At 38.5% G+C, this 24235-nt stretch overlaps 1 protein-coding gene across 1 annotated transcript in view; it reads left to right on the top strand.

Annotated features, from left to right (window-relative positions):
* LOC121367356 overlaps positions 1 to 24235 on the top strand; it is a 105681-nt gene that overhangs the window by 13065 nt on the left and 68381 nt on the right. The window contains exon 7 of the mRNA XM_041491520.1: positions 571 to 627. Within this exon, the coding sequence (XP_041347454.1) occupies positions 571 to 627 (57 nt within the window). The remainder of the gene's footprint in view (positions 1 to 570; positions 628 to 24235) is intronic.

The following is a 24235-nucleotide window of genomic DNA, read 5'->3' as shown; positions in this document are numbered from 1 at the left end:
CATTTTAACATCCACGGATAAATACGCACACACAAGCAAACTATGCCATACGAAATATGTATGGAAAAAGTATAATGAAGTTATAAAATATACATATAGAATAAGACATTTTAATTATTCGTATTTGTTATATGACATTATTATTATTTTCAGCATGTGAACAGGGCTACTATGGTACTACCTGCAATGACGAATGCGGTCACTGCGTTAGAGGAAATAAAACATGCGATACAAAAAATGGAGTCTGCAGTGAGGGGTGCGCTGCTGGATGGAAGGAAAATACGTGCAAAAGAGGTTCGATATTACAACTGAAATACGTGTTAGAAAAAATATAAGAAAACATTACTCACAAAAACAGTGTTAGAAATAAACCTATGTATCATGAAAACTGTTATCAATAAGCGTTCAGAAGTAAACATAGTAATTAGTTTCGGTGAGTGAATTATCACATGTAATTAGTTACTTATTAGTTAGTTCTTTGCTTGGTTAGTCAGTTAGAAATAACTTTCCAGCATGTGATCGAGGTTATTATAGTAGGAATTGCACTGAGGAGTGTGGTCACTGTTTAAGTGAAAATACTTGTAACTGGGTGCGATGCTGGGTGGAAAGATGATACTTGTAAAACAGGTTTGTTTATCTTATTTAATATTTGTTATTACCATCGTATTTTCATTCGCAGATTGCGTTGCGTGTATGCATACTAAATAGATGATCTAGTTACTATGCGGGGAAAAAGATATTCGTTTGATACAGATTTGTTTACGTTAACCTAAACACTCCTTGCAACGACTTTTATTAAATTATTAATAGTGGTAAACACGATGAGCAATCCTGGTGTTTGTGGTCGCTTACAATTGCATGCAGAAGTAAAAGCTACAAACGTGGGACAAACTAGGGTCAGCGAACTTATATATTGTGCAATGACAGGAAGAACTAATCTTTGATTGGTAGGCTGTTTGACGTTAATATTAGGTAAAGTGTTTAATTTGCTTTTCTTTTTCTTCCTGTTTTTCTTTGTTTTAGCCATTTCTAGTAACACAGACAACTCTGATTCCACAATCACTACACTGTTCACTGCAGTTGGAATACTGTCTGTTTCACTTATTGCGCTCGCTGGTGTGTTTATATGGTAAGTAACAAACTTACCAAATTTTACACATCTATATTTGTATCATTACATGAACAATAAATATTAAACTATCAAATAGTCTTCTCAAATATCCCTATTTAACAAACTAAATAAATTAAAATATGTTTAGCATTTAAACACTAATAATCAAATTAACTGAAATTAAAGTGCACCTTTAAAATGTTGTATATGGTGTTTGCAAATTAATTCATGGTGGAATGGGTTCTGGAAGTTTACTGTTACTTATTTATCTATTTATTTATTTATTTATTTATTTATTATTTATTTGTTTATTTTATCTATATATCTACCTACCTTCCTACCTACCTATCTATATAGCTTGTATCGATCTGTTTCTCTGTCTGTTGGAATTAGTATCTGTGTATCACAATAATTACAGCCTCAATAGTGACTCTAATCCATGAAAAAGCTTTCTGTATTTGTCATAACGATTTTCTTTAAACATGCAGTACAATACATTTCACTTCTTTCATTGACTTAATTCATCATTATAAGTTTCGTCCATCGGTTTTTGATAAAAACAAAACAAAAAAAACATGAAGAGCGCTTTGATGAAGTGAGAACCCGAGATAGAGAGAGAGAAAGAGAGAGAGAGAGAGAGAGAGAGAGAGAGAGAGAGAGAGAGAGAGAGAGAGAGAGAGAGAGAGAGAGAGACACACACACACACAGAGAGAGAGAGAGAGAGAGACACACACAAAGAGGTAGACACAGAGAGAGAGAGAGAGAGAGAGAGAGAGAGAGAGAGAGAGAGAGAGAGAGAGAGAGAAAGAGACAGAGAGAGACAGAGACAGAGACAGAGACAGAGATACAAAGAGAGACAGAGAAACAAGAGACGGATATATATGTGTGTATATAGAGAGAGGTGAGGATAAATATATCAGAGACAGTCCAAGTGTTATAATTATTTTGTAGGTACGTCAGACGTGTAAAGGGGACACTAAAATCTGATCACCGAAATACTAGTATTTCTAAACCAGACAACAGAGACGTGCCCCGAGTAATGAATGCCAATGCTAACCAATACAAAAATCTTGGAGAAGAAAATAATCCGTCTGATAGAGGCGATGTATCCAGAGACGAGGAGGAGAGGAATCGACAACAAGATTCACATCTTGACGATTGTGGTTTTGTTAATTCAGGGCGAAATAGTCAAATGAATGAATATGAAAAACTTGATACGTCTACAGTTATGACGTCACATAATATATATGATAAGATAACAAGCATATAATATTTGTCAATATCATGTTGTTTCTTTTTTGAGGGATTGGTGGCTGTGTGTGTGAGTTCTTTTTTTATCTCTTCTTTTTGTGTGTATTGGGGGGGGGGGGGGGGGGGGGGGGCTCTTTTTCTCCAGGACCTCATAAGGCATTGTGTTTGTTATATTGTTGTTGTTGTTGATGAGTGTTTGTTTCTGTTTGTAGTTTGCTGCTTTCCCCAAAACTAGAAACTACAAACCATTGAAAGTAGCATGTATTAATTAACTGCCTGTAATACATCTAGTTCACAACATGCACGCCGACTATGAATCTAACATTAGTAGGTCTGTCACGTTTACACAAGTGTGTACTCTGTATCTTTTAGACTATCTAAAAGCTTACAAAATTGGTACATAGCACGTGCTATATGCGATTTGTCATTAGTATTGTATTACGTTTTTTTATTTATATTGATTCGCTATAAGTTACTCGTTATCAAAGATAACTATCATAAAAGAAATGTCAGGCTATCACTCATAAACATATTGCAAATTTCACCCCCATATGAAAATAACTGTAAATATATACAATTGTTAAGACTGACAGCAGTGAACACTGGAACCAGATGTATAAATGTAAAACACCCATAGCCAAAATCTGTTATTTTTAGCCAAGACATATTTGGGAAAAGCGATATACTAAGTATGTTAGAAGCGACAATATTTACAAACATAATGCACAACCAGCCAATATGTTATTGTGTAAGAGTTCTGGCTAAACGGCAGAAGTGTCCTCTGCCTATCTTGAAGACACGGTACTGTTTTTCTTCAACAACCTGAGTTAACATCATCTCTATAAATTAGGAAAGACGAAAGATGCTTGGAGTTAGTGACATTGGAGATGTGTGACCCATGGTCATAAGCGTACGAGACAGGGTGTGTGTGTGTGTGTGTGTGTGTGTGTGTGTGTGTGTGTCGGGGGCGGGGCAACTGCAGTCCTAGAGCTGGAGCAAACCCTCAAATTCGGGCAAAAATTATAGAGATATTCGGGCAAAATGTGTTAACCTCAGACCGTTTTACCATGTATTTCCATCATTCTGCAGTCAAAATTAGTTATAATCCTTGTAAAAATGCGAAGTGATTCGTTTGAAACCCTATATTATAGCTGTTTTGTAGTAATATTAATATCCACATTCGGAAATGTTTTTAACCAGATACGAGCAATGTCATTTAATTCGGGCAAAAGCCAACCTGTCCCCACCCCCTCCCCTAAAATACTGGGAATCCGTACGTCTATGCCCATAACTCGAGAGAAAGAGAGAGAGCGAGAGAGAGCGAGAGAGAGAGAGAGAGAGAGAGAGAGAGAGAGAGAGAGAGAGAGTCAGTCCACCTGAAATGTAAATTAAGATGCAGCAGCAACCATTGTAATTTCATGAACATGTTAGACACGAAATACTCGCATGCAAGACAGTCGGTTCATGAACCTTGGGAAAACAATCTGTCTGAAGATTAAATATGAAGAAATAGAAAAGGGGTGGGTGGGAATTTGTTACGATATCTCGCTTTTTTTCCCACTTCAAATTCCACGTTTATTGTCAAATAAGAAAGTGCTTTATGTTGTTCACGTGATTGAATCTATATAGAAATGCCACTTTAAATACGTTTTGTGAAATCGACGTCCATGCTGCCTTGTTTATACCACCATTTGTGTATATGAATAACTACTTAAGGATGGACTTTGATGTCTGAATTTAAATGTGTTACCCGTCTCTAATAAATTATACTGATACTCATTGCTGGTTCCGTTTGTCATTTGTAAAATAGTTAAATCTATAAATCATTTAAACTATGTTCTGCTGCATCTAGAGGCGTAACCTAGGGGGGTGGGCTATTTTTTTCTGTTTGGATTTGGTTTTCCTACTCCATCCAATGTTCCACGGCTGGTATAGTAAAACGTCGTTGTATCTGCTATCTTGTTAGTGGGAAAATGTATATAAATGAACCCTTTCCCCAGAAGACTTCATGCCTGAATTATCAAATTGGATTGGATAACATATTAAGGCGTCTATGTCCAATTAAGATTCTTTTTTTTTCTTTTTATAGTTCAAGTTGAATTTTTACATGCTCATATACCACTAGAGTTTCGAGCATGCCCGTCCCGGGGCCTGTCTCTGGATAACCAGCGGCTTGTCCCGGGACAAACACAAATTAAGGGGACAATTTTGAAATATACATCCAAAAATTAAATAGTGGGCCTTTAAATTTTTGATGCACACCTCTAATTAATATAATTAATAAAGAAAATTCTACTCATTAAATTTGGTCGCTAGATTAGATCGGGTGGTCAAAAAGAAATTAGATAAGATCGGTGACCTGACGCGGGATGGATGGGGTGGGGTGGGGTGGGGTGGGGTGTGGGGTTAGAGTTGAAAATGGGCAGAATTTTGAAAATAGCAACTAATAAAAAATTTAATCTTAAAAATAAAATAATAAAAAAAATAAAAAGTTACAAGCCAAAAATTTAAATAATTAACTGCTTGGTCGAATATTTATATAATTTGGAGCATTTTAGAAGTGCAGTCCAAAAATAAATAAGAGAAAGAAGAGAGGATTGGACTATTTAATAATATTTGAAAATTTCGACATGAACTTTTGAACGAAGGTCTAAAAATTTAAAGTCCGATCTATATATCCACGTGGGTGGCCTTGTTAAGGCCGGTAGGGTGCACAGCTTGTAGGGACGAGATGGGTTGCATCCTGTCAAGAAAACCCCTAGATTGACAGTCAATAGACGTTGAAAGTGTAGTGCTGTGCTGAAATACAGATCTTGAGAAGCCGGATCCGTCTGAACGAGAGAGAGAATCAAATTAGGTTATAGTCCAGTCATCATGGGTTGGTATAGTGGTGCGGACGGGCCCGACTCCGGAGGATACGAGATGGTATCACAATAAAACAAAGTAAAGTCTAGAAAAAGAGTAGTAGGGGCCGACCCCGCTTTCTATTTCTTCTTAGAGTGGGTGGTCACTCTTCCAGTGCTGCTAGGACAGGCTCGAACATGTAGAGACTAAACACGAACAACCGTGGCGTTCTGCAGAATAGCCGTCATACGAGTCAGGAAAAAAATCCCCAAGTCAACATAGTCAGATGGAGAAATGACGTGGAGGCAAGGAATCTTGCTAAAAAAGAATCCAACCTGGTGGTGCAGACTGTCAAAACGAGAAGCGTTCCAGCGTTCAATTAGGTCCAATGGCCGCATACACCCCAGTAGAAAACTTCACTTCGCTGACAAAAACAAGTGAAGTGAAGGATCCCCAAGTCGAGCCGCGAAAGCACGTGCAGTGTGCAAAAGCGAAACAAACACGTCTTACCGCGTCAATCTCCAGACTGGGAATGGACTAGCTAATATTTAAAAAAAAAAGAAGTAATTTTGACATAAAAGTTCGTACGAAGGTTTGAATGCTTCTAAAGTAATCCAGACCTTAGGGGATATTCCAGCTTCAGAAGGTGTCCACAACAGACCAGAGTGCCAGGCAGTATCAAAGGCTTTAGCATTATTTAGAAAAGGTATCAATTACTCCATCGCCTCGTTCTCTATAGTGATTGATAGGGTCTTTTTTGTAGACTGAACAAAGCGTGAATCCTAGAAAGGCCTTTCTGAAAACTACATTGGTGAATATTAGGACAATAATCTGAATCGTTCAGATCTGGCATTAACGTTTCCAGCACTCTTTCAAAAACTTTAACGATTACAAATAGAACTGAGATACCTCTATGAGTCTCTGTTGGATTTCGACTTACTTTGACCTTTAAATAATTTCGAACAAAGGTCTAAAAGTTTAAAGTCCGATCTATGTGTACACGTGTGTGACCTAGTTAAGGTCGTTAAGGTGCACAACTTGTAGGGACGAGATGTGTTGCATCCCTTCAATAAAACTACTAGAATGGCAGTCATTAGATGTTGAAGATGTAGTCCTGTGCTGAAATGCAGATCTCGAGAAGCCGGATCCGTCTGAACGAGAGATTATCAGACTAGGGCATCGTCACGTCGCCATGGTTGGTATAGTGGTGTGGACGAGCCCGGCTTCGGAGGATACGAGATGGTATCAATAACAAAAAACCCAACTAAAGTCTACAAAAGTGTAGTATGGGCCGAGCCCGCTTCCTAGTGCTTCTTAGTGTGGGGCGATCAATCTCCCAGTGCTGACAGGACAGGCTCGGACATGTAGATACTAAACGAGAACAACCATGGCGTTCTGTAGAATGACCGTCAAATGAGTCAATCGGAAAAATGACGTGGAGACAGACGATCTTGCTAAAAATAGTCCAACCTGAAAGACACCGCTAGAGCACATTTATATATTAATCATCGGCTATTGGGTGTCAAACATTTGATAATTTTGGCATATTGTCTTAAAATGAAAACTCGCTGCCTTGTTCCATTTGTACTAAGGAAGGACATTTTAAAGGCACCATGCCACAGCTAAGATAGCACATACCACGGCCATTGATATACCAGTCGCGGTGTACTGGCTGGAACGAGACATAACCCAATGGACCCACCGACGGGGTATCGATCCCAGACTGATCGCACACCAAGCGAACACTTTACCACTGGACTATGCCCCACCCTTTATTGACACGAAATGCAATGTCGATTATGTCCTTTGTCTGAACTATTATAATAGTATGTAGTACTGATACCAAACAAGTTCCATTTCTGATACGATTAAACATTTCGAATTCCATTAATAGAGTCGAGTTGTTAAATCGGTTTATTCAATGTTGACAAATTAAAATGCACCGTGTAAATGCAAGGTGTATTGAAACAAAATGTATTATTTAATTACAAATAATTAAACATGTTCAGAATTGTTGCCCATTTCTTGTTTGTTATCAATTTAAAAGTCTATTCTCAAATGGAAAAAAAAAACTACATTTCAAATCACTGTTGAAGAGTACCCACTGAATTTTTAAGAAGATCGCTTATGTTATATCATGATACAGCGGTAATACCGTGTAAAGAAATAAAAATGGCTTTAAAAATAACTATTACATAAGATGCATGAATGGTGCAGAATTTGGATTAATTTAATTGCTTTCAGAACATATTTTTCGCATCCGTTGTGCTCTCGTTATATCAAACCAGCCTCGATGGCGTCGTGGTTATGCCATCGGTCAAGAGGCTGGTAGGTACTGGGTTCGGATCCCAGTCGATGCATGGGACTTTTAATCAAGATACCAACTCCAAAGCCTGAGTGAGTGCTCCGCAAGGCTCAGTGGGTAGGTGTAAACCACTTGCACTGACCAGTGATCCATATCTGGTTCAACAAAGGCCATGGTTTGTGCTATCCTGCCAGTGGGAAACGCAAATAAAAGATCAATTGCTGCTAATAGTAGCCCATGAAGTGGCGACAGCGTGTTTCCTCTCAAAATCTGTGTGGTCCTTAACCATATGTCTGACGCCATATAACCGTAAATAAAATGTATTGAGTTCGTCGTTAAATAAAACATTTCTTTATTTTTATCTTTCTTTCGTTATGTCAAGAAAAAACTATCTTAAATATTAAGATTTATTTAATTTTAAAATATGTTTTTATTGTTTTGTTTATTGTGTGTGTGTGTGTGTGTGTGTGCGTGTGTGCGTGCGTGATATTCTGCAATATTAGTATGCCGTTTATTTAGCTTCATGTTTTTGTTTCATTTCGTTTGTCTTATTTCAAATTATGTGTCATATTTTGATTTATAATGTATACCTGTACTTTTGTAATACAATTCGCACGATTTAATATGTAGTACCACACTTTGCACGGTTACAAGAAGGAAAACGCGTATATAGCCACTCAAGGTAAGATGCACTAGGTTTGCCTTTAGATAATATCTATCAACATGTGTGTGTATATGTCAACATTTCACAACACATATTGGCATTGCGTCCAAATGTTTCTGGTGTATCGGATCCTCATTTTTAAAACAGATAATATAACCCACAATATTATGATAGGCATGTCATAATTTCACTGTATTTTTCAAGAGTTATATTTTTATTGTATGACATGTCATTATTGTACGTTAAAGAGCCATACTCACAAAGTGTTAACTTTAACACAATATGTCCAATTACATCTTATTTTTAATAGTTTTATTACTAAGTGTATTAAAGTACTTGTTTTATAGGTTTCAGCAACTTATGTGAGATACATCGTCTTCGAAAGTAGGAGAATTCATGAAGCTTAACACAATAAATGTTCTTTCTATCATAGAGTTCAGATACAGACGATCTACCCATCCTGAACATAAATAGTTTATACATTGAATATATTCTTGCCCTTATTAATATTAACTGCACTATTTTAAATTATATTCCACACATTATAATAGTATATTATATGGTGTAATAACCACCTACCTATCAAGTTAAGTTAGTTAATCACTTGTATTTTGTACAATATATAAATGTATCATACGTGCATACTATTTACATTTTACTTTTATACAAATAACACGTAAGTCAAATAGAAATGACCGACTCTATTACATATAAGACAAAGCGTTGTGTTTTTGTTTTTTTTTTAATATAAGTTATGGGGCTATCAATTTTTACTAAGGGTTACTAGATTTTATAACCTGGTAGCCCGGTGGGCTACCACTGTTACAGCCTAAGGCCAAGGCCTGTTTAATGACGCCATTGGCTACCATTGATTTATTCATTACCAGCTATTGGATGTCAGACATTGGTTAATTCTGAAATGCAATCTTCAGAGGAAATCTACCATGTATCCATCTTTAGCTAGAAGGTATCTTTCCGACAGACAGGACACGACATACAACAGCCTTTCATATACGAATCATGGGGCAAAGGTTGTGACGGAAAAGAATGGATCCACCGACTAGGTTCAATAGTTTGACTCAAGCACTGTAGTTCAGCGCTCAACCGACTGATTTCAAGGCGATATGAGTACTTCGTATGAGAATAGCCACAAGCATAGCTGATTGTGATAACACAAACATTACGATTCCATCGGTCGTACGAGACACACGTACCGTGTGTCGTCGCCCTAAATTCCACTCCTTATTATTCATAAGACTAAAAACCTCTAAAACAAAACACAAGCAGATTATATTTTAGGCTGCAATTTCTAAAATAGCGGAATGTTAACAACTATTACAACGCCGATTCACTGTTACAGGTCCAGTACCGCTTACAACAGATGGTTTCTGGAGAATGATACGGGAACAAGGCGTCAGCAAAACTGTGATGTTAGCAAATCTGGTGGAAGATGGAAAGGTGTTCACCGAGCATTGCTATCTCTAAGAGATTTAAAAAAAAGTATAATGAATCGATTTATAAAGTCAACATAACAACAAAACATAAGTTCTCTCTCTCTCTCTCTCTCTCTCTCTCTCTCTCTCTCTCTCTCTCTCTCTCTCTCTCTCTCTCTCTCTCGCTCTCTCTCTCTTTCTCTTTGCATGTGTGTGCCGCTATCTCTATCTCACACACACTACCACTCTCTTTATCACTCTTTCTCTCTTTATCACTCTTTCTTTATCTCGCTTTCGCCTTTGCTGTATCTACTCTCTCTCAATCTTTCCTTCTCTCACTCTCTATCTCTCTCTGTTGCTATCTGTCTCTCTCCTTCATTCTATCTCGCTCACACACACACGCACACACACACACACACACACACACACACACACACACACACACACACACACACACACACACACACACATATCCATGTGTGTCTTTGTTTGTTAACTAGTATCAATTACTTGAAATTATTGTAGACAAAGTGTGAAAAGTACTGGCCAGGATTGGATTCCGTTAACATGACAGACGAACTGAAAGTGAAGAATGTTAATATATTCGAAAGATCGGACTACACCATCAGACAGTTTCTGACTGACACTGATCAGGTATTTCAACGGAAGTATTTGAAATTCCGCGTTGATTGAGCACGGTCATTAGGGATCTATAACATTTCAAATAGACGGGATGCGGTGCGTGCATGCGGCCAGACTGTGTCGTATGATGTGTGTGTGTGTGTGTGTGTGTGTGTGTGTGTGTGTGTGTGTGTATATATATATATATATATATATATATATATATATATATATATATATATATATATATATATATATATATACTATATACGATTAGTTCATTGTGGCTGGCCGCATGCATTTTGGAACTAATATATGTGGTCTTTGTTTTGAACGGAAACGCACGCACGCCTATACGAGTCTATTGAGGGAATACAACCAAAGCGTCTTAATACACTCACAGGTTCCAGAAGAAAACAAGCAACGTTTTAATGTTCAGAAGTTCAAATCACTGCGTCTTTTTATTTCTTGTTCATGTTTTTATTTATTTTTATTTTTATTGTTGATGTTTTTTGAGGGGGCGTTGGGTTTGTTTGCTTTTTTGTTGTTTGTTTGTTATTTATTTAGTTTGATTTGTATATACATTTGGTTGTTTTTCTTACATACGAAATTATTTGGAGGTAATATATGGTTGGATTGCTACAAGCATTTGGGCAACAAACACCTTGTTCTTACAGACTGGATTCTCAAGAAACAAAATATATTCAATATGTAATTTTAGTTGCAAAACAAATGTCATTTAGTCAGAAATATTTTACAGTGGCTGATCACTTATAGCATGTTATAGCATGCCCATATGCATCACGCGACGATTCAAGTGCGGTTGTACTGAAATTGAATTAATTCAGTAATATTGGGAAAACATATTTTTAATTTAACAAATATTCAGTACATTCGTGCTATCAGAAAACAGCTTACCCGGTGTGTGTCTTTATCTCAGTACTATACGATTATAGTGTGCTATCCTGTCTACACGGAAGTTGTTACAAAAATTTCTAATGCTGTTAATTGGCTGGAGTAAAATGAAATATCAATTCCAACTTTGCAGCAGTTAGTGCTATCTATTTTCCTTTTTAAGCAATTCATATCCCATATCCTATTCTGAGGGACTGACATACAAATGTTTTAGAATAATTTTGAACGAAGAAAGAAAGAAATGTTTTATTTAAAGTAGCTCAATCACGGATTTGGTGGGCCTTGTTTCTCTAAATATGCATTATAAATGAACTTACATTCATTTGGAATACCAAACCTAGTTTTTTCGATTTTATATAAACGATCGCCGTGTATAGAGACTTGGCAGATGAGGGCCGGCTATACACATAGCAAATAATAAAAATATATATTATTTCATGACAAAAATAGCCGCGAATACGCTGAAATAAAATAATAAACAGTCGGAACATAAACTCACCATTTATTATTATTATTATTATTATTATTATTATTAGGCGCGTGTGCAAATTATTTTGACTGGTTCGCAAAGTGGCATTTCAGTTTTAATGTATAACAAAACAGTGTATTGTTGCATGTTTTGTCGCCCAAAGGTTGGCTAAGTATTACTTAACCCAGTTGAATCCAGTTATACGTGCAGGGACAAGTTCAGCCTGCCGTTTGTGCGTGTTTGCACGCACGTTAATCTTGCATTTTTATAGGCAAAACTCATCCACATAAAACACCGCCCCTCCACCCCGAAAAGGTAGTAGTGGGCTAATAATAATAATAATAATAATAATAATAGTAGTAGTAGTAGTAGTAATAGTAGTAGTAGTAGTAGTAGTAGTAGTAGTAGTAGTATAGTAGTAGTAGTAATACTACTAATAGTAGTAGTAGTAGTAGTAGTAGTAGTAGTAGTAGTAATAGCAGCAGCAGTAGTAAGAATAATAGTAATAGGAATAATAATTGTGTATTATTATTATTATTATTATTATTATTATTATCACATGTATTATAATGTTGGTAAAATCACGTCGCGGTGGGGTGGGGTGGGGTGTGTGGGGGCGGTAAAAGCATTACATAAATTTAGAGGTGGGGGGGGGGCGGGAGTGGTCTCAGCTTTACTAGTAGCGTATACAAAATGCATTTTGAGTTTTATTGTTCCTTGCAATTATGAGCATTTGAAATGTGACTAAATACAGCAAAAATAACCTTTTTTTTACAAAATTTACGTAAGCAGCCTCAACATTGCAATCAGTGAAACATTATTAAGTTCAAGCCCTGTTGTTAGTTTCTCTTTCAGTTAATCTACCTCAACCGCTGATAATTTGTAATTGTTATTTTTATTTATGCATTATTATTATTATTATTATTATTATTATTAATTAATGTATTTATTTATTATAATTAATGTTTTGTTAGTACTGTAGGGACAATATGACGCTATTCATATATCTATGGGAAACGTACACAAAAGGGTCCGCTAAATTCATATACTCCCCCACCCCATCCCCTGTTCAGAAAATGCACTGTTCGTACAGTACTTAGTATGTATTCCTCCTGTTCCAGATGGTTCGGTAATATGGATCAATCAAACACGTGTACTTATTTACCGCCTATATACATTTTTGCTGTCAATATAGCCAGCCCTTGTTAGTGGAGGCTATATACATGGCCTTCGTATATATAGTCATATCGTACATAAACACTGTCTAGTTCAGAGTATTCTTTAAATATGTAACAATTCCTATCCCAAGTCAGCTGTTATGGCATATTTTGTATAATAATGAAATTGACAAGGTTGAAAATGACGGTGTTTGTGATCCAGGGGTCCTGCGAATTGAAGCCTATTCGCACTGCATCGTGTCAATTCATGTCAATTCTTGTTGGTTCGTATCTCATCGTTGTGCATTCCTGTCAGTTCGTTGCGGATTCACACCGGTTCGTGTTGTTTTCCTGGTGCGATTGACACGGTGTAGATACGATGTACAACGATGCAGTAGGAATGTGTGGACCGAACTAACACGAACCAGTGGGAATCGCAACGAATTGATAGGAATGCACAACGATGAGACGCAAACCAATAAGAACGGACACGAATTGACACGATGTACAGCGATGCAGTAAGGACTAGGTAGAATGCAGAACGATTTAGTACGATTCAGAACGATATAGAACGATGCAATCAGAACTGGTACGAATTAGGGGGCAATTGGTATATATTGAGAGTGAAATCCTGCTTGTTTCATTACCTGACAGAAATTTGAGCAGTGAACATCTGTACTCATGAGCAGCTATGGCGCTACTTACTCCTGTTCAGAAAATTACACCTCATGAATGGTCTCTTGATGGTCCAACAACAGCATGCTGCTAACACCCTAACTGTGGTCCTTTTGCTCCATGTGCGACGTCGGGCATGCCAGCAACAGCGGAGGAGATATTGGGTCCGAGAATGGCTTATCAGGAGACCACTGTGTGGCATGTACGAGAAACTGATGGGGGAATTGGAGCGCGAAGACGTGGCATGGTTCCGGAACTTTATCCAGATGGAACCAGCCCAGTTCTATGAGCTGTTGCAGAGAATCGGTGATCGCATCACGAAGCACCTGGTTTAGGAAACCTCTGGAACCTGGTCTGAAGCTGTCCATCGCACTCCGCTACTATGTTGCAGGGGACAGCTACCACTCCCTCATGTACAGATTCAGAGTGGCTCATAACACCATCTCGAAGATTGTGCTTGAGGTGAGCAGTGCCATTGTGGCAGAGTTGGCAGTGGAGTTCATCTCCTGCCCAACGACACCTCAGGAGTGGCAGGCGATTGCAGATTTGTTTGCAGCGAAATGGCAGTTTTTACACGCCCTGGGCGCCCTTGATGGCAAACAAGTGCACATCCGATGTCCGGCCAAGGGAGGATCATTGTACTACAATTACAAGGGCTTTCACTCTATCATTATGATGGCCCTTGTCGATGCGGAGTACAAGTTCATGTGGATCGACATCGGGACGGCCGGCTCCCACTCCGATGCCCAAGTCTTCAACCACAGCGAGCTGAAGGACGCCATCGATCATGGCGTCATAGGTTTACCCAATGCCACACCCCTCCCAGGTGACGACAAGGATGTACCATTCTTCATGATAGGAGACGACGCATTCGCACTCAGAACGTGGATGATGAAACCCTACAGCACCCAAAACCTTGAACACGACGACCGCATCTTCAATTATGGATTATCCAGGGCCAGGAGAATAGTCGAGAATGCTTTCGGCATTTTAGCCAGTCGATTCCGCTGCCTCGTAGCAACAAATCATCAGACCCCGGTGAGAGTGGCCAAGATTGTGGAGGCATGTGTGTGCCTACTCTATCACTGTATACAATGAACATTGTGAAAAGTTCTGACATTCCATTGTAATTGTTTGTATACTTAAATATTTTGAATTTTTGGCTTCATGATATGTTTGTCTAATAATAAATATTTATCTGGTAAACTTTTGTGTACTTCTTCATTAACAATTACATATATGTTTAACCTTTACGTTACGTATGACCTCGCAGCGGGGTCGTAAGTACCCCCACCTAATTTACTAGTGAGCCCGCAGCGGGGTCATAACTTCTGCATCTTTTTGTCGCACTGTGTGTGGTCCTTCATACTCGTCATAACGTCTAAATAAACTTTTACTCATTTCATTCAACATTTTTTCGCAGGGTGGCAACACCATATATTTTTCGTATGTTACGAAGAAGTTTTCATGTAACCATGCCACAGATATGATGTTGACAGTTCAAACTGTACCTGTACCCACTAGAAAGAGTGTGTGCACAAACGATAACTCCGGCAAAATAAACAAAAAATCCAACTCGAACTCAATTCGAACTTGCAACTCACAACTCGAACTGATGAATGCCCTTTTAATGTCAATCCGTCGGTAACGTTTTGGTTCGTACTGGTTTGTACTGGTTCCTACTAATTCTCATCGTGTTCGCATCACATCTCATCGCATCCGTATTTATTCTCCGTCAACATCGTGTTGCGTTGTACTGCATCGTAATGCCATCGCATTGCATCCTACCAGTTCGTGTTCAGTTCTTATTGATTCGCACATATCATCGTACCGCATCATATTAATTCTGTCTTGAGGTAGAACCAATGCGGACACTGAAATTTGTAACAAAATATCGCCACCATTCGCAGGCGAATCCATTTTTCGGACAGTGGGACTGGGGCTTAAACTTTCAGTGTAATAATTAGGAAATGTTTGTCATCAAATGGCTCTTGAGTAGTGTAATTTAGAGGTATAGTTAAAAACACATTCTTATTCGATTCCAATGAATTATATTCTTATATGTTGTTGTTGTTTTTTTTTGTGGGTTTTTTTATTGTGATTATTATTCTACAGAATTTCCAACGTCTGAAAAAGCCAGTTTCCCAGACAGACATCGACACAGCTATGAAACCTGAAAACAAACTGAAAAACCGCCGCCTGTCCGTTGTACCAGGTAATACGTTTGGTACACGCACCTGTATTTTTATTTCGGGGTGAAATGTAGCTTAATGATTGAGTGCTTAACTGATATACGATGGGCCCCGACCAATACCCAAGGACTGATACATCAACGGACGTGGTGTGTAATAGTATATATGGGGAAATGAATCTAAACACAATTCTTTGCTGTTTTCCACTTTTCTAAACAATTATATGTTGTACCCTAGAAGTGTAACACGTGTTACCTGGTGTTAATGATTCATAAAATAAGATACACTTAAAAGGTCATGACATTTTAATGCATGCTATGAAGCTTTAAAATATTATTTCTCACTAGCACGTGTTTTTGTATTTTCAATCAGCAGTCACGCACCATGAAACCCATCAAAATAACTCAACTTTTATTATTATTCGTATCCTATTAAACGGATGCATGGATATTATGAATATATTGCAGTTTCTATAATCGACTCTACCTGTATATCCCAGTCCCCGGAACCAACGATTACATCAACGCCGTAACTTTACCGGTGAGTATATATTATATCTAACTTGATCTATTATGGTCTGTATTATTTGAGTTAAACATTAGTTTTATTACCAACAATAGTAGATTAAGGGATGTATAATTATATCCTATGACCTAGGAACGGAACAATAAAATATGTATCTAAGTAAAAATATCTCCAGGACGGATACATGATTTCAAACAATGTCATGCACGCACACATGCAGACACATGGTCAACGAGACAGGGGGAAATACATGTTCATATAGAGAGAGTAGAAACGTTCAGTAGGCTAATACATATCATCAACAAACGTACATAGTTTTATGGTCTTATCCTATTTTTAATAGTCATCTCCCTACGCCAAAACACACACGCACGCACACGCACGCACACACACACACACACACCACAGACACAGACACACACGCACACACACAGACACACACACATGCATGTGTCTATATATATATATATATATATATATATATATAGAGAGAGATATATATATATATATATACTACTCAAAAGAATTTAAGGGTCAAAAATGTATAACCAAATAAGTTTCAGAGTGTATTAGATTGATGATGTAAACTACACCAAATTTTTTATATATTGTTCCATATTTACAAAAACCCACAAATAAACGTCACTGTATACAAGAAAGTCACATGACATGCTGTCAAAGTTCAAGGTTGTCAAACATGGATTTTATATGAAGGTTGGCCGGAGGGGCATGGTTATCCCGAACTCTCCTGCCTAATTCGTCCCAGGCGTGCTCTATTGGGGCCAAGTCAGGCGAGTATGCTGGCCAATCCATCCTGGCGATACCTTGTTGTCTGAGAAAGTTCGTTACCACCCTGGCGCGGTGGGTTCTGGCATGGTCATCCTGCAGAACTGCCCCGCCGCCAATCTGCTGAAGGCCTGGGAGAACCAACGGCCGGATAATCTCATTCAGATAGCGGATTCCATTTAGATTGCCATCCACCACATAGAGGAGGGTCCTGTGGTGGATAGAGATGCCGCCCCACACCATGACGCTGCCACCACCGAACCGGTGACGTTGTCTAACGTTAACGTCAGCGAAGCGCTCCCCAGGACGTCTGTAGACACGAACCCGACGTCGTTTAACTGGAGACTAAACCTGGACTCAGCAGTGAACATCACTCGACCCCACTGAACACGTTGCCACCGCAGATGAAGCGTGCACCAGTGACGTCTGGCCGTTCTGTGACGTGGTAGGAGTGGTGGTCGAACAGCCTGGCGACTGCAGCGTAGAATATTGGCTCTCAGACGATTGCGTATGGTTTGATCAAACACACGAGTTCCAGTCGCAGTCCGCAGATTGTCACGTAATCGGCGTGCAGTGGTTGTGCGTTGACGTAGAGCCATATTGGTGATGTAGCGGTCCTCTCTATTTGTAGTGCTTCGGGGTCTTCCCGAACGTGGACGATTTCGAACAGAATTCGTTGCTTGGTACCGTTGCCACAGTCGGCCAACGACACTCTGACTGACACCAAGTCTCAGAGCAACATTTCTTTGCGTATTGCCATTCTGAAGCCAAGCAATAGCCCTTCCTCGATCTTCGATAGTCAGTTGAAGTCGTACCATTGTCGAATTTGGAAAGTGCACCGTGCACGAACGCAAGCTCCAATTATACGGAAATTAAGCATTGGGAACATGGAATACACGTGCAAAGCGTGCAAATGAAGCGCTTTGTGAAAAAGCAAGTTATGGGCACTTAGCAGACCTTTCGCTTTCGCCCTAATTTACGTGCAAATGTAAGCATGTTTTCGCCATTAGAACTAGTCGACAGTGTCAATGACAGTGGATTTTAATTCATTTATGGGTTGCTTAGACCCACTTTCGTCGAAATGGAACAATACCATGCGTGACATTATGGTCTAGCTAATATAATTGACATTCAGAAAATAATGTCGAAAATATCGTCTGACCCTTAAATTCTGTTGAGTAATATATATATATATATATATATATATATATATATATATATATATATATATATATATATATATATGTGTGTGTGTGTGTGTGTGTGTGTGTGTGTATGTATGTATTTTTGATAGTCATCTCCTTGCCACACACACACACACACACACGTATATATATATATATATATATATGTGTGTGTGTGTGTGTGTGTGTGTGTGTGTGTGTGTGTGTGTGTGTGTGTGCGAGCGCGCATGTGTTTTTGTATATACAAGACTGGTTTCGTGGTCACACAGGTGCCTCTGGAGCACACGGTGATATATTTCTGGAGAATGGTTTACGAGCACAACTCTCACACCATTGTGTCTTTAACTGGTGACAAAACAGCACAGGTGGGTGAATTATCATATTAACATATAGTGACCATGAGCCAATACAATTACACCTCTTTGTCTAATAACCATATTTTATATTTCCCCCTCAACGCATAACACGAGTCATATACAGTGTGGTTGGCTTTCCCAGTGTAAGTTCTACCTAATATAACAGTTTGGCTATACCAATAAAGATCTAAATTATACAGGCAAAGATCCCAATCATCACCACCACCCCACAACCAAAAAACCTCGAATAATATATATCAACCTTTACAAATCAGTGGAACTATCAAACATTTAAACAGTGCACTGTGCATTATTAATAGATCTAACATCAAACTTGTTATGTGAAACCAAATGAAGAACCAATAACATAAAACGTAAATTACTATATGATTTGCAACAAGTTAGAAAAACCCCAACTAACAACAGTAATTCATTCAGCATTGCGTCTGGACAAGGCGGAGACAAGTGTGTTAAACGTAAAGTGTACCACACATTAATCTTAATGTATATGTAAATTACAGAGAATAATTTGATTTTAATCAGAATATAGGAAAATTAATTTACATTTGAAATTGCATATACGTCTATGACATAAATCAAAACCATGTGTACGACACCATCCTGTGCATAGAATGTATGCCGATATCTTGTTGTGTTATTATTTGTGAATTAGCCCTAACAACTCTATGGTGGTATTTTAGAAGGATACCAAATTCTGACCCGGAAGTGGTGAATCCGTGACTATTGGACCAATTACCATTATTAACCAATCAACAGTGAAGTCCAGCGGTGGAATCACGGAGACCAGCCTCACTCTGACAAAAGAGACGAGTTTTGAGAACGAGGTACCCTATACAGAATATCACACTTGATGTAGTTCTATATCATGTTTGTTTAACAAATGAGATTTTATTTCTCGATATCTGAACAAACAAAAGTGACGTCAGATGCAAGAAATGCTCGTGAATTGGAAAATAATTATATTTAACAACAAATAATAGTTTCATACACTTGCCATTTGTGACACCCAGTAGCCGATGTGTATGTTTGTGCTGGGGTGTCGTTGAGCATTCATTCATCCATTTATATTTAACAAAAATGCGTGTTGTATTTTATTTATCCCCACCATCAAATGATGTAATATGTGTCAGACATTTTTTTACAATTGCTGCATTTTGAGCAGGTATACACATTTTGGACTTGCGCATAATGATACCAGAAGCATTTCCTCTAGTGTTACCTAGTATTGCCACTTACCAACATTGTTATACTAATAGTCGGGCAGAATAAGGGTTATACCTTGAACTAGGGTACATACGATGTGTTATGGTGTTTTTATGTAGTTTAGGGTCTTCTGATTCAGAAACTGCATGATGACACTTTGTCATCATTGAGCAATTTTTTTGACGGTCATTTTAAAAGCACCACCCCATGCTAAAAAAATTACTGTTTTTCTGTTCGGTCCATTGCATTATGTTATAATGTTTTATTTGTACAAGGTTATTAGAAGACCCATACCTATTTGGATACCTTTTACAAACACTAAAACATAATACAAAACAACGACAACACAATAGCAACATTTCAGGGGCGTTTGCTGACGGCCATCTTGGTTTTCAAAATGGCCGCCATTTAAACATTTGTTTTTTACAATATTGCCACATCCAGGCAACTGAACAATTGTTTTAAGTTGTATACAGGTAGGTGGGAATGCTTTCACTACATAAGCAAGACTATTTGTAATCTGTATTGGTCAAAATAAAAATGGTAACATTTTGGGTGGAGGATTTTCACAGAAGAAAGTTAAAAATAACAGATTTAAATTTTTTTTATATACTTTGAGTATTTCCGTGCATTTGTGCCAGACTAATATTCTATACTTATATTAAAGGGATTGGACTATCCTCAGTTTGTAGCCGTATCAACGTTTTCGTCAAATAAAATATGAATGTATTATTAAACTTAAAATGTTTTTGTTTTCTTGCTTAGAATATTCCATGTATTTCTGAACATTGTAATGTTTCGTATATCAATATCGATTTTTTCTAAAATAATGTTGAAAATAAAAATTTATAATATTTTTCAACTGCCAAATGAAATTTTAAAACATTGCGACCAAAGGTCATTCCGAATGTATTTATTAGTATTATGCTTTATATGTATAACATTTTAAGGTAAGATAGTGTTTTAAAAAACCTGAAAAAGCAGTTTGTGTGTTTATTCTGTTGATGGGGCAGGCTGATGTATGCCCAAATTAAATAAAAATGCACGAATCTGGATACCAACTTTTATTTATATTAGCTTTACTGCCAAACAGATTACAAGTAATATTGTGATTTAAATGATGGAAATACATGGTGAACACATTTCAGGCTAGCTCATTCTGCCGGAATATCTCTATTGTTTTTGCCCGAATTTTACTGATTTTCTCCAGCACAAGGTGGACAGTTGCCCCCTGACACGTGCGCTTATGGGAACAAACAGAAGTATTGCTTGGTCTGAAAACACAGGTCAGTCCCTTTAATAAACTTTAGAACCAGCACCCAAAATGTTACTAATTTTGATATGTCATATATTAAAAATATCGTATTATATAACAGGCTATATTTTTTAAATGATTGTATATCTTGGTTATCTGGTCTACAACCAACCTGGAGATAGAAAAGTACAAGTTAAATTAATAAAATCACATGCGCCAGATATCAGGTAAAATTATATACATATGTAAATGCAGGAATAAGCTGGTAGCTGCCAAATTTCATTTGCTATGGAACGTTTGCATTGCATGGTTACGTTATGCATCTTAAATATGGTACAGATTAAATAACTTTGTTAACAATTGGGACGGTTTCCTCTAAATAATCTGAGAAATAATTTTTTTAAATACTTATGGTTCCTTGCTTGAAATATCGTTCTGTGCACATTCCTGAGGTGATTCAGAGGTCCTATAAAGGTTTTTAGGGTATGACTGTATACCCTCGCAACTTTCGTAACCTCTGTTGGAATCTGTGCAGAAATACTGTTATCGTTTTTTATATGCTGATGGAAGATTCGTAATCATCGATCATGTTATATACACTCTGTCACTCTTAATACTGGTTATGTGGATCACTGGAACCAATTTTCTTGGAAAAAAGGTTTTGTTTAAATGGTGAAGTCTCTTTAGAATGACAACCTACTTTGAATTGGCTGCCTCCTATTTTGATACATAATTTACAGTGAAATGTGATATTCATGTATGATGGTATTACTGTTTTTCACCAGTAATTTTCATCATGTATGGTTTGAGGCTTGTTGCATGTCCTATGCCATATATACTCTTCAAAAAAAGAAACGCAAAAGGGTACAAATGGGTTATAACTCCGATTTTATGTTTCCTACCGGTTCATGTGAATATAAGGTCCCAAACACATGCCCACGGTTACATTCGATAAAACGCAGCTACTGTACAATAAAGTTCCAAAATGTGAATATTCGCAAAAATGCAGCCACGTGCAAACCATGTCACCACTGCACGTGCGTTGTCTGCACGTGCAACATGAACACCGACAGTATAAAAGTGCAGGGTGTTCGCTTGCCTGGCCTCTGTATCTGGCCGACAGTTGACAATCCAGGACATGCCACGTCTCAGTGAACCGCAGAGAAACAATGCCATCGGCCGACTAGACGCAGGCGAATCCAGAACGGCCGTTGCCAGGGCATTCCATGTGTCCCCAAGCACCATCTCCAGACTGTGGGACCGTTACTAGCAACATGGATCAACACGTGACCTCCCTAGATCCGGTCGACCACGGGTCACTACCCCCGGGCAGGACCGCTACATCCGGGTACGCCACCTTCGGGAACGATTGACTACTGCCACCTCCACAGCCGCAGCAATACCAGGTTTGCGCAGGATATCCGACCAGACCGTACGGAACCGCCTACGTGAGGTAGGAATTCGTGCCAGACGTCCAGTTCGAGGTGTCATCTTAACACCACAACACCGTCGACTCCGACTGCAGTGGTGCCAGATTCATCGACAATGGCCTCAACTGCGATGGAGACAGGTGTGGTTCAGTGACGAGTCCCGATTTCTGCTCCGACGTCATGATGGAAGATGTCGCGTGTATAGGCGTCGTGGTGAACGTTATGCGGCAAACTGCGTGCAGGAAGTGGACAGATTCGGCGGGGGTAATGTCATGGTGTGGGCAGCCATCTCACACACTGGCAGAACTGACCTGGTCCACGTGCAGGGCAACCTGAATGCACAGGGCTACATTGACCAGATCCACCGGCCACACATCGTTCCAGTTATGGCCAACGCCAACGCAGTGTTCCAACATGACAACGCCAGGCCTCACACAGCACGTCTCACAACGGCTTTCCTACAGAACAACAACATTAATGTCCTTCCTTGGCCATCGATATCACCGGATTTGAACCCAATTGAGCATCTATGGGACGAGTTGGACCGACGCCTCCGACAGCGACAACCACAGTCCCAGACCCTGCCCGAGCTGGCAGCAGCCTTGCAGGCCGAGTGGGCCACCATCCCCCGGGACGTCATCCGTACTCTGGTTGCTTCAATGGGCAGGCGGTGTCAGGCAGTTGTCAACACACGCGGAGGCCACACCCGGTATTGACTCCAGATGACCTTGACCTTGGTGGTGTGTCCTATCACTTACTCACAATGGACTAGAGTGAATTGTGAACAATCCTGCAACATTTGGTAATTATCGGACTCACCATTCAATAATTAAATCAATTCTCCAAATGTTACGACAATGTGGTTTTGCGTTTCTTCTTTTGAAGAGTATATTTGCAGACAGCCATCCATGAACCACTTGAAACACACTATATTTACAAGTAAAAAAGACATTACCCTAATCAAACGCCCTACTGATCTTGCATTGACTGAGCACATCAAACAAGTTAAAACCATGATGTGGAAAGCTGACGATGTAAATATATATGACTGTGGGTGAGACAGTATACACGGCATACCCAGTCACTGTACTGGTGTGTGCTCTACCAAAGCTTATAGTGTGTGATGTGACAATTACGAATCTGCTATTAGCATATTAAATATGGTATCTCTTAACAAAACTGTTTCCAAAAGAAGTTACAATAGTCGTGAGTGTATTCAAGCATGCACCACTGTAAAGTGTTTTGTCTACAGAGTATGGTTTCAACACCATCTGTAGTAAGACTGCCAGTTGTTTAGCATGTACTAGTACATGCGATACAGCTTCCATAAACAAAGGAAAATCTGAATGAGCACAAAGATGTGCATAGAATGATATTTAAAGCAACGAACCAAATAAGTATTTTACAAAAATATTGATCAGATTTAGATTAAGACTTCCCTTTCTAAGCACTATCGTAAATATGTTATTTCATCTGTACCGTGTTTAATATGCCGCGTAAACGTTATATTAACCAATCAAATTTGACAGCTATCATGCATGCGATGCAGATGATTTCATATAGTTACTTGTCAAATTTGTATAAGATATATTTTGGGGGGATAACCAAAACCCCAGAGATTCTTAACTTCATTATACATTTTTTTTTCAAGATTATTTTTCATTTTTTTCAGGACAAAAAGACATTGCCGTTATTCACTTTGAATAACTGGTTTGATGGCGGTGATTTCCCTTCAAATATATGAATTGTTACTGTTTCTGGACAAACTGCAACGTCGTCGGGATGATATTGACAACTTTCCAATCATAGTACAGTGCATGTAAAACAAAATGTATCTG

Source organism: Gigantopelta aegis, chromosome 1, assembly GCF_016097555.1.
Source record: "Gigantopelta aegis isolate Gae_Host chromosome 1, Gae_host_genome, whole genome shotgun sequence".
NCBI lineage: Eukaryota > Metazoa > Mollusca > Gastropoda > Neomphalida > Peltospiridae > Gigantopelta > Gigantopelta aegis.
Note: the sequence above shows the minus strand (reverse complement) of the source record. Positions and strands in the feature narration are given on the sequence as shown.